Raw genomic sequence first — 12387 nt, 5'->3', positions numbered from 1 at the left:
ATATAGGGCTCTGTGTAAGTATTTTGCTGACAATTATCCCTTCTCTGGGATAGAGAGCCTAATTAATTTGTGGCTTCTTCAGTTATACCCAAAACCCTTTTACTGCACCATAATGTTATCTCTTTCTAACAGGCTTAGATTATTCAGAACTGATTCAGTTTAAACAAATAAAAATTGAAAACAAACCTTAGCTCCTTTACTGCCTGACTGAGCTTTTGCTTCAGGGAAGTGTACCTGTGCTTGGATAGCTTCCACCCATCTCTGTATGCCTTTTCGAATTTTGTAGCACAAAAAGCTTCTCACTTTTGAAACTTAACAGAGGATGCTATAAAAAAAGCATGCATAAATAATGGCAGTGCTGCAGTTTGATGTGTACTGGTAGCCTACTAAAATATAAATGGAAAACTTGATCACTATTTAGAACGTGCAATTCAAAATATTATCAATGACATTTTTGATTAGTCCCAGCCCAAGCAAAGTTTTAATTTCAAGGATGTCTGTAAAGAAGCCACTTGACTGCAGATTGACCTTGGATTTCTTAGTAACCTCTCATACAGAGATGAGAAAAAAAACCTATGGAAACTAAATGCTACATTTCAGTGAACAAATTGCAGGGATAGACTGGGGAGGAGGGTCAAGTGAGAGAATAAAATCTTGGCAGTGCAAGATATATTTATTAAAAAAAAGCAGCTTCTTTATAGGCTTTGGTTCTGAACAATATGGGGTTTTATTTAGTTGATCAGTAAAGATAGGAAGCAAAACAAAGGCCACTTTGTCATGCCAGACTTTCAGAAATATACCCACATCACAATGGCATGCAGCACAGTTTTTTCATACAGCTTTTTGGCTCAGACTTGGTTTTGGGTAAGAACAAAAGTTGGCAAAAACAGCTTCTGTGCTCAGAGAAGAATAACTTCTGTTGATCAGAGATTTTTGGAGAGATTTTTAATTAGACCAGTACTGTGAAGACTGCAGAGTCTAAGGAGTTCAAAACAGATATGTAAAGTACTTTTCAATTCCTCATATTTCCTCATAATTTCAAAGCCAGTGGGGAGCTAAGTTTCTAACTGCTGCCGCAGTTTAACTCTGTATAGTTGTTTTTTTCCTGCCAGGTTTGAGTCACCGTGGCCAGTTAGCCCCTTCTGGAGAGATTAAAATGATGGAAAGCTGGAATACGTTCTCCGCTTAAATGAGCGAATGTTTCTGTTCAAGCACGGATTCAGATTTCCCCGCGCTTTCCTGTAAGCGCGTGGGATGGACCAAGACCATTATTTTTAATTCCACGATAAATAACTGCAGAGCTCAACTAGCAGTGAGTAGCTGGCAGTGACTAGAAAGTAGTTGGTTATAGGAGAAGGGTGACTTTGGGCTCTGTTTGGGTTCAAAGCCTGGTCCAGATTCAGTGATTAAAAGCCATACAGGTTGCTTCAAACAAAGAGAGGCTTTTTGGCATATCATCAGTGGAAATACTCCCAAGCTATGTTACTAATCCCACTGCCTGGCCTGGTATCTTGCCCTTAGCATCCACGTCGGAGGCATGACAGAAATGCAAAAGGGAGGGAAAGGTCTTAGCTTTTTTGTTCAAAACTGCTGTCTGGGGCCCTCTTTTGAGAGAGGAAGCAGAGCATTGGTTATCCACCAACTGGTAACTGGTTCTCGGCACAGGCATAAGTTTTAATTCCTATTTTATGTAGGAATGTGCGCGCATCTGAAGGGCCAGGGAGTGGGGAGGACACATTTGCCTTTACAGCTGCTGGCAGCAAAGAAACGCAGCAAGACTTGATTGCAAACACCTATCTTACTGTTTTACTAACTGCAGTTTTTTTTCCTTTCTCATTTGTAGGTCTCAGACTCTGGATACTGGCTGTGGGATATTTTTTATTGTTATTACTATTTTTGATTGGGTTTTTTTCCTCCCTTTTTGGATGTGAATTGAAGGCCAACAACAGCTGAAGTGTTGGAAGGAAGTGCAGGAGGACTCTCACCTTTTTATTTGAAACCTTGTTTGCTGGGATACTTTCAAGCTCTCCTTCACAGTCATGTGGTCATCACAGCTGCTGTTCTTCACAATGCTCTTAACACCGTTTGCCCATGGTGAGTGAGAGATGGTGTAAATGTGCCTGTGGGAAGGGAAGATAAAATAGCAAGGATTTTGTCTGTCTTTTCCTAATGGTGTGGGTTTTTTTACAGGATGATGATGTCTCTCCCTCCTTGCACCTCAGGTCTTTGAAATTCCCAGGTTACATCATGAGTTAACTAAAACAAAGAACTCTGGTGACACATAAAGGTTTCTTTTTCTGAGCTTAGCTGCTACATTAGACAGACGTTTTATTCCTTTTTCTTGGGGAAAAATGGATTTATTACCAATCAGATCAGAATAGGGTAATGAGAAATAAAGGGAAATCATAAAAACGCTTTCCTTCCCACCTCCACTCTTCCTGAAGTGAACTTCCAATTGTCTCTACCTCCTCCCCTGCAGCAGTACAGGGACACAGGGTAATGGGAGTTGTGTTCAGTTCATCACATCTTGTTTCTACTGCTCCTTCCTCCTCAGAGGGAGGAGCCCTCACATTCTTCCCCTGCTCCAGCATGGGTTTTTCCCAAGGGGTCACACATCTTGCCAGCAAAACCTGCTCCGGCGTGGGCTTCTCTCTGCACAGAGCCACAGCAAGGCTGCAGGGGCACAGCTGCTTCACCTCCAAGGGCTGCAGGGAAATGTAAGTCAGCTCTGCTATGTGGGGCACCTCCTGCTCCTCTTCCTTCATGGACCTTGTCTCCAGAGCTGTTTCTCTCACAAAGCAGCAGCTTTGTCCCCTCTCTTGGAGATGTTATCCCAGAGGCGCTGCTGCGGTCCCTGGTGGGCTCAGCCTTGGCCAGTGATGGGTCTGTCCTGGAGCCAGCTGGCACTGACTCTGTCAGACACAGGGAAAGCTTCAAGCAGCTTCTCACAGAAGCCACCCCTGTAACCAGCCTCCCCCTCCCCAAAACCTGGCCGTGCAAATCCAGTGCAGAGCTGTAGCAGAAAAATTTGATCTTTTATTAGCTGGGAAAATCCTAAGTGAAATGTGACACATGGAATTCTTTGAAGTAAGATTTTGAGGCCTGTTGGGTTCTTTTGATATGAGAAACCCAAGTGTATGCTCTAGAAGTAAGCTGCCAGGTTTCACAAGTGCTGAAGGGTTCAGGAGCTCCTATTAGCAGTGATGGTTGCTGTGCTCAGAGTAAGGCTTTGGAAAATCTGGCTGCCTGATTTTTCTGATGCTTAAATGGAAGGTGAACTCTACCAAGGATCTCATTTTAATTAAAGGCCAGTGGAAGCATGTCTGTATGTACATGACCCCCTGTATGTAAACTGTGAGCCTCTGCTTTTAAAATATTCATCAGGCTTCTTGAGCTTTACAACTGATCCTTTGTGTATGTGCTAAGACATGGAACAAAATCTTACAGAAAAGAAGGTGAGGAAAAATAAAAAAAAAAAAAAAAAAAAGGTTGAACATACCTATAGAGCACAACCTGTCTTCTATAACACCTTTGGGGACAAAGTCTATCTGTACTACTGTTCTTCAAGGAAGATTCCTCGTCACTGACTTGAAAATTAGAATGACTGAGTTGACCAATTAGGGTGGAATGAAATAGCTATTCAGAAAGGTGCTTTCCAATCCTCTTCAGGAAAGTTAAATGCTAAATGTTTTGTAAATCTTTAGAATTAAGCAGTATTAACAGTGAAAGCAGTTTTTAGTTATATATGCCTATGGCAGTTTTGTTTAAGATTCTCAGTGCCACTGTGGCTGGAAAGTCCTGCCTGATAGTCCCAATAAATGAAGATGTCACAAGTATCTTGGAAGTCATATTATACTACATATGAGCAAATGCCAGAGGTGCAGGAACTATGTCTGGAAATACTTCTACCCTTTATGCTGCTCTCTAGACTAAAAGGACAGGGTGTTTGCTGTGGTGGTTGTGGCAGTCAGCGGTGGTAAATTTGAGCATCACACATCTACCCAACACCCACATTACCTGATCAGTTCCTAGTGAAAGTGTGATAGCTGTCTTTGAACAGGGGAGAGAGAGCAGCCTTGGTCTGAGCCAAAGAACTTCGTCTGGTTTTCCTTGTTCTGATCTCTGAGTCGCCAGGATGCAACTTCCATCTCAGAACTGTGGCATGCTGTTTAAACACATGCCACAGCCTCACCTTCCTTATAAAAACAGCCTAGTTAAGCTGTTTTTTGGGGTTTTTTCCCCCAATTTTCCCTTTTAGTAGTCCCTTTTCACTGCATGCAGAAAACATTCAGAAATTATGCTTTACAGGAATCAGGCATTTGAGTTCCTCTTTCATGATCCGGAATGACTCCTGTAGTGATTGCTGGAAATGATATGAACTGCTTTTCCAGAATGACCATGCTGCATCTCATTCCCTTTTTGAGTTCCCCTACACTGCCTCTTCATCTGTAGTGGTAGCTGCATTACAGACATCTTAGACCAGTAATCTGGTCAATAAGTTGGAGAGGTGGTGGTAGTGTTTTGATGTTTTGCACGTTTTTTTGAGGGGTCTTTGGTTTATTTTTTTGCTTCAGCTATTTCATTTCTTGGAGTAGATTGTGTGTCTTGGGCTATGATGACAGGTATAGAGTCAAAGGGCGTATACTTCAGTGATCTGCAAGATGAAAAGTAATCTTCCAGAAGACTGCCATGGTACAATGTCATCTTGTTGATAAGCTGTAGAAATCATAAAAGGGGAAAAGGTCATGAGCCCTTGCATTTCCTCAGTGATAATGTTAATTTGCTGTATCCAAAATGCACAGGCACAGCACTGTCTAGTTCTGCTCAGACTGCTTTGAATCATAGCTCACTGAAAAATTAAGCCATGTGAAATACTTAAGATAATAATAGATTTGTGTAGTGGGTGTTTTCTCTACTGTTACCCTTGACTTGAACGGAAAATAGCTTACAACTTAGGGCACAACCTGGAGCAGTGTAGAAGCCCCCCAGAAGCTATCCCCTCTCCTGAGCTACAGCAAAGCCTGTAAATCCATTTGTTGCCTAAAACTAAACCTATTACACAAAATCAGAGAATTACACAAGATAGACTGAAATAATACCAAGGAATAAAATAAAACCATCAGCAATAACAATGAAAGCAAAGCCTTTTTCATCCTTTACAAGGGCTCTGTTAAGGGGACAGGACTTTTGCACCCCTGCCTTCTTTTTGCCCCTCTTTGGAAGCTTTTCCCAAAGCATCTGAAGGTCTGGACCCTGGGTAAGTGCTCCTTGGTTTGTGTTTCCCCCCACGTGCACCTGAGCAAACTGATCTTCTTTCCCTGTAGCAGGTGGATTTCCAAGAGGCGTTTTCTGGAATGAGCAGCTGTTCTCTTCCTCAGGCTTCCTCCCCTTGACCCCAAACAAAGCAGATTTCTCTTCACCCAGAAATGAACGCTGTCAAAAGTTCACTTGAAATGAGATAGACATGACAGGCAGCAGCTCAGTTTGCAAGCCTGGAGAGATGTACACCTGCTCTGTCACATTGCTGTCGTGCTCGTGTGTGGCTCAGAGCTGAGATTTAAGACTTCCAGACTGCTGGACAAAAATAATAATAGAAATTAAAGGGATTCAGAGCTGCATGCTGTTAGGAGCAGGACAGGAAGGATACTGCAGCCATTGCTGTGGGGTGAAATTTTGCATGTCTCCAAACAAGTAACTTATGTTATGGTCTGGAAGAGAGCTGAAGGCCTGTTGTATGCAAAGATCTTTATAATCCCATCGGATTAATTTATTATTATTTACTTACAAATTATTTTTTAAGGATTGTACTGCATATCTAATTATATGCTGGGCAACAAAGAATGAGTTGTTGTTAATCTGCTTCTTTTAATAATCCAAAAAGGGAAAACCACTTATTTTTCCAATTAAGTAGTAATCTAAATTGCCTAGTTTCTGTTGGAGACTGTTACAAATACAATAAAATCAACAGGTGTGGCCTTTGCCCTTGTGACATGAGAGTGAACTGTCAGCATCCTGGATCCTTCTTGGGCAAAGTTCTGGGGTTTGGTTCCTCCTGGTCTTGCAGTTGCTTTGGACTTGTTTTGTATATATTTTAACCCTGAATTTATTAATGGGTTGCACTCTGTTCTCTCCAGATGATCCATGGGGTATGTTAGTCATTGCTGTGATTGCTTAAATTCCTTAATATTTTCCATGATATACAATGTGATTTTTGGGTTAGAACCACATACTTGGCCAAAACAAAGCAAAACTGAAGTCAGAACAAGTTAAAGAATAATGTAACCAAAGCCTGGCTGAAATTACAGGGCAAACAATAGGTATCTGTGTCATGATTTTAAGCCCACCTAGCAACCAAGCATGCTACAGACGCTTGTTTGCTTCCCTCCAGCCTCATATATAAATGTGATTCTGTATTTTCATACTGAATCCAAAACACAGCACTGTACCAACTGCTAAGAAAAAATGAACTCTATCCTAGCCAAAACCAGGACAATCTGACATGGCAGCTATGACAGACTAGGCAAAAGTTATCTGATCCCAGGGGAAGTTGCTAGTGCAGCAAAGTTTCTCAAATAATGGAGATCAGAGCTAAGTTTAAGCTAAAATAGGTTGTAGTTCAGACAAAGCCTGTCAAGTCCTGGAGCCTGGTATTGTTATGAAGCTTTAGGCCTAATACTGATACTTGACAGCTCCAAACTGGCAGGACTGCAGATGCTGCTGGCCCAGTTCTAAACTTAAAAAAACTGGTTGCCTCCAAGAATTTATTTATGCAGTCTTGTGGCGTAGCTGTAAAGTGACCTTCCTGCATTTAGGGACAGATGCCATTTTGTCTCTCCATATGGGAATTAGCTCGAGATGGGGCTGAACTAATTTATCATTCCCAGAGTAGGAAATGAAATTTGAAGTCCTTTCAAGTCATTGCAGCTGCAAGGAAGAGAGTCTTGTCTGCTGTCCTGTTCCTGCCCTCTGAGCTTCTGCTCCATCTTTGCAATGCTTCTGGGAGACAGCCGTGGCGAGGGCTGCATCCCTGTGAAAAGATGGCACTCCAAGGTCAGGCTGATCTCTCTAGGCATTAGCAGGTCCAGATGCCAAGCCAGTTTCTGTGGGAACAGTGGAAATATTTATTACTGAGCAGCACTGGTAGTTGCCTGGTGACAATGATTCTGTTAAAGCAAGCAGCATTATCTATCTTGGGGGAATATATGATGCTAGCAGGCTGGTCTTTGGTGACAGAGTGCTGTTTAATGTGAGCTGAACATTTGCCTCACTACTATTTTAATACACCGAAAATACTGTCACTGCTTAAAATACATACTGTGTTTCTTTTATACTTGTACAAGTGTTATGTTAGCTAGTGAATGGTGGATAATTGCCTTTTACTACAATACTCTTTATACAGTCACAATGAAATACAAGATACATGTTTTATTAGTTGTGAAATAGCCAAGTTGACTTCCAGGCTTCTGCCTAACTTCAGTGTTTTAAAGATTAATCATCCTTGAAATATTTATAATGTTTGCTATTCTTGGCAATTTGTATTACCTGCAGCCGTGCCACCTTTTCCATAGTGGAACAAGCGATCGGGGAAGGCTTTTCCTGATAAAAGGAGTTGGCTGTTCTCTGTATAAACTACAGCGCTTTCATTAGCAGCATTACACTAAAATTGAGAGTATTAAGTTCCCTGTTTGATGACAGATCAATCTATAAACTGATAGAGGGTGAAATTCAACCTTTTTAAGACTATCCACTATTTAATTCTTGTTTAAGCCATTATGCAGTGCAGAGGTCTGTGTGTGGACCCACTTCTTTCATGTCTAAATTTCACACTAAATAAAGAGGGAGATTTTAAACGGGTTTTCTCATTATATGGGTTTTTTTTCTTCAGTTTTTGGCAACTGTGTCTGCTCACAGAATCTTCCTGCTACAGGGTGGAAACCTTTTACCCCCAGGGGTCCATATCAGGTCTAGGGCTATTTAATATCTTCATCAGTGGCACAGAGAAAGGGATCAATCAAGTGCATCCTCAGCAAGTTTTTTGTTGACACCAAGCCGTGTGATGCGTTGACATGCCTTAAGGATGGAATGACATCCCGAGGGATCTGAGCAAACCCGAGAGAAGCGGCCACGGGAAGGTGGTGATGTTCCACAAAGCCAGAGAAAGTCTTCACTGTGAGGATGTTGAGGCACTGGAACAGGTTGCCTAGAGAAGCTGCATATCCCATCCTTGGAAGTGCTCAAGACCAGGTTGGGTGGGACTCTGAGCAGCCTGGTCTAGTGGGAGGTGTCCCTGCCCCTGGCAGAGGGGCTGGAACTGGGTGATCTTTAGTTCCTTCCCACTCTAAACGTTTGATTACATTATGCTTTTTTTACATTATTACATTATTAAACCATATTACATTATGGTTTGATGCACCATGCATGTCTTTAACATGCATGGGGTATGGCAGCAGGGTGTGTGGGCTTGTTTCTGAACTGCAGTGACAGAAAACATGCTCACCCTCACAGCAGCAGGAGGGGGTAAGCTGTGTTACCTTTCTGGTCTGCAATATCTGATGCTTCTGTCATTTGTAACAATTTCCCGACAAGACTGATTTCTCTTTCTCTAGTGACCAACTTTGAGCTCTGATTTTTTCGAGTGTTAGCCAAGCCATAAGATGTGACAGCATGTGAATTACAGTGTAGTAATTCCCACCCAGCACATTCAGACACAAAGATGAAGGCCAAATGGCCTCTGTGCAGTCAAGTGTGAATTATTGTGCCATAATTTAATTCCTATTATATTTTACTGTGATTGTAAAAATATTTTTATTAGTGAACTTCTTTAAGAAAAGTCACTTTCTAAAAAACAGAATTGAAAAGTGCAATGCTGAACTTCTCACGAGGAGGTGTAAATAGCTTTATGCAATCAGGAATTCCGTTAAATCCTGAAAAATTGTGTTTGTGTAGTTAATAACCCCAGGTAATGAATAGGTGTCAGGGTGCAGACATCTGCTGTCTAAAAAGCTGACCTAACTCTAAGTATTCATTTTGTATCAGCTGCCGGGCAGTTGCTAAGTAGGATGATTAGGTTTCTTTGTTTCTGACCTAGGCTTGATTTGATCTGGAAACCTTAGCTTGCAGCCAGTCTCTTGAGCCTTCCAATCTTCTCCCAGTTCAGGCTATACCAATGAATATCTGCTGCATTCAGATTTGGTCCAAGCGAGTGCTGAGCAAAAAGATACGGTGGTTTGGTGGCAGCAGTTTGGGGGAGCATCAGAAAGGAATAGGCTGATATGTTGGGGGAAAAAATAAAACAACCTGAAAACAGCTTGGGTGAGTGGTACTGGAGATATAAAATAAAAGGGCCATGAATGCCTTTAAAAGTCTTTCATAGTTTTCATTTTCCTTTGTCTTTCTAAAAACCTTTAGGGGTTTTTTTTGGTTTTGATTTTGTTTTTGTTTTTTTAAATAGAAAAGTCAAAGCTCATGCAGTAAGAGGGCTTAAAGGTTACCAGGCAAAACCCTTCTTCCCAATGAATAGTTTTTAAAGAATTAAGAGCAGCCATGTGCTTGAAATGACAGGATCTCTGGGGTATTACCTGGCTTTCTGTTGGGATTCAGGAGGATACTGAAATTATCCAACCATGCTGATCCAGGTCCGCTTCTTTTGTAGTAGTTCCTGGCTAGCAAGTACTGTTAGATGGTCCTATTACTCACTAGACCTTGTCATAGCTAAGCACAGAATAAATAAGGGATTTCCAATAAAAGGGGATACTTTCAAGGAAGTTACTCTATGAATAAGTTTTACTCAGGTTCTCAGCAACTTACAGCTCATCAGGATTTTGATGGGGCCAAAGCTGTTTCACTTCTGATGGATATATGGGTATTAAGAATAGCATCCCAATGGAAAACCACAGTAATTTTCCATGTAAGTGATGCAATTACTGTGGTTTGGCATTAGATGTAAATATTTCAAAAAACCAGACCAAACCAAAAAAACAAATGAAAATGAAAAAGCAAGCAAAAGTCGTGCCTTTTCCAGTTAAACATGGGAATGATCTCTCTATACATCCTTTTGGAGTTAATAATCCTAAGCAACCAGGACTGAAAAATGTAGTGGATCAAGGCTGACTGATGTAGGTACGGGCACCCCTTAGCCAACATCTGGAGGGACCATGGAGCACCAGGAACATTTTCACATCTGCAGCTTTTCTACAGAAAAACACCTCTACATGAGAAGACACCTTGTCCTGGGTCTTCCTGGACATGCAAGATAGTCCAGAAGGACTGGGTTTTGGGACAGGCTGAGGTCAAATGAGGCTGGTGCAGTAAAGAAAGAGCAGCAGAAGTGGCTGGCTTCCCTTTCCTTATCCTCATGAATAGGGGAGATAGCTGCCCACCCATTCCCCGTTTGTTTTCACCTATTGCATCGTTACCTTAATTTGGCTAATTGCTGATTCCTATCTACTTTGTTCATGCTAAACTTCCAGATAAAACTCTTTCTTCTGAAAGTGCCAGGAAGCTGCCAGGCCTTGGAGAGATCCTGACATTCTGTGCTGATTAAAGGGGTTTGGTGGGTGAGGCTGTGCATCCATTCCCCCAGTGAATGGAGAGGTGCAGGACCAAAGGACATCCTTACAGACAAAGCAGGACAGAGAGATCCTTTCCATGCAGCAGAAACACCTCTTTTCTGGATGTGAAAATTTGTAGGATTGCCCACAAATGGGTTGTCATTTCTCTTTTCTTTCTCTAATAACTTCAGCTAAGCTTAAACAGTTGGAGTTGGATAGGAAAAAAAAAAATACTTCTGAGAGTTTTCTGGCCCTAGTTTTCTCATACATTTAAGCTGGGCATGTTGAAGTACTCTAAGCTAAAATGAGAAAAGAATGACAGGCAATGAATTGTAGCCACCTGCATTCTTGCACCTCCTCCTCAGTTGCTGCTAACCTGCTCCCACGAGATCTGGGCAGACCTGCTGTTTCCCTGTTAGGGAGAGCACCCTTTGCCCAGCAAAAACCATAAGAAACAGCTCTTTATTGCAAATGAAACTGCTGATTCCCCAGAAGATGTCTCTAACATCCATTTTATCAACTGCACTCATGTTGAATGAATCTTAGAACCATATGATGTTTATTACCCTATGGCATATTCACTGTTGTTCAGTTGTTTCCTTTATTGATCATGATTTTTTTTGAATTGGATATGTTTGGTGATGTGGTTTTATTTGAATTTGGAAGACATTTCCTGCTTCTTAATGAGCAACTCATCTGGGAAAGATACTGTGGTATGGGAAAAAAATTAAAAGCATGTCAGAGACTTCAGTAGATTTTCCTCATTTGGAATTTCCCTGATTTTATCAAACAGTTTTGTGCTGGGCAGCCTCCTTGGGATATCCCTCCCAGTGCCTGGCAGGATGATCCTTGTTCTGTCATGGTTCTGCTCCAAGCTGTGGGATGTGCAATGGGTTTTTAGCCAACATCACACAGATGCTGCAATCTGCCCATTGTAGCAAGTGTGGGCCTGGGATGGTGGGTTTTTAGTTACAGTGCAGTACTGAATGCATCCCAGAAACTCAAGGAATTATGATCACAGCAGCATATACTTCTGTATACTCCCTTGTGCTTTGCTGTGTTGGGCTGCTTTCTGCAGTGCTTGATAGTGGTGGGTGCCTTGTTACACATCCTGAGGTGTAAGTTTGTTTCCTGTAAGACTCACAGGTGCTAAAAATCCTTCCCAAGAGAGTCTGTGCGTTAGAATGGGCACAGGAAGAGCTAGGGACTAGGAATACGGAGTTTTGTTAACTGTCACTCCCTCCTATAACATAATCTGTGGAAATTGAGATGCCTGATGGATTTTAGAAGCTCAGTCAAATTGTCACCTGTTCTTAAGTCTCCAGAATGTGGAGCCATAACTAAATATAGCATTTTAATACCGAGTTCATTTAATCACAGAATCACTCAGTCGGAAGAGACCTTCCAAGATCATTGAGTCCAACCCATGCCCTAAAGTTCACCCCATGCTCTAAGTGTTTTTGGGGTCTGATCCAAATCCTATGGCAAATTGGTGATTCCATGTAAATGCAGTGTGAATCCTGTTTGCTCAGCCCAGAGGGTTACTTTGGGAAAACCTAGAGTAACATGTAGGAGAGTTCTCTGAGCTAATCTCTCAGATCTTAGTGAGTTCCCTGGATTGTGGGCTGCTCCCTTGCCCTGAGAGTTACAGCACTGTGCTTGGTCCTTATTCTCTTGGTAGACCGATCCCCTTCCAGCTCTTCTAGGAACAATTAGAAGTCCATCAGTGCTGCTGATTTAAATGAGATTTTGTTTTAGTTCCCACCCCACTCTTGCTGTGGAAGATCTGTCTCCAACTTTTAATTCACAGTGTCTTGTTTCTATTACTGAAATGCTG

General features: G+C 41.8%; 1 protein-coding gene across 50 annotated transcripts in view; it reads left to right on the top strand.

Annotated features, from left to right (window-relative positions):
• ADGRL3 (adhesion G protein-coupled receptor L3) overlaps nt 1-12387 on the top strand; it is a 487487-nt gene that overhangs the window by 173198 nt on the left and 301902 nt on the right. For 48 of the 50 annotated variants that reach the window (XM_086888938.1, XM_086888937.1, XM_086888933.1 and 45 more), the window contains one exon: nt 1844-2094. In XM_086888938.1, the coding sequence (XP_086745064.1) occupies nt 2040-2094 (55 nt within the window). In that variant the 5' untranslated portion in view covers nt 1844-2039. Of the gene's footprint in view, nt 1-1144; nt 1313-1570; nt 1646-1843; nt 2095-12387 lie in introns of those variants that run through there. The other 2 variants (XM_086888889.1, XM_086888920.1) reach the window with 2 other exon arrangements.

Source organism: Cyanistes caeruleus, chromosome 5, assembly GCF_971803275.1.
Source record: "Cyanistes caeruleus chromosome 5, bCyaCae1.hap1.1, whole genome shotgun sequence".
Lineage (NCBI taxonomy): Eukaryota > Metazoa > Chordata > Aves > Passeriformes > Paridae > Cyanistes > Cyanistes caeruleus.
This window is presented reverse-complemented; position numbering and strand designations above follow the sequence as displayed.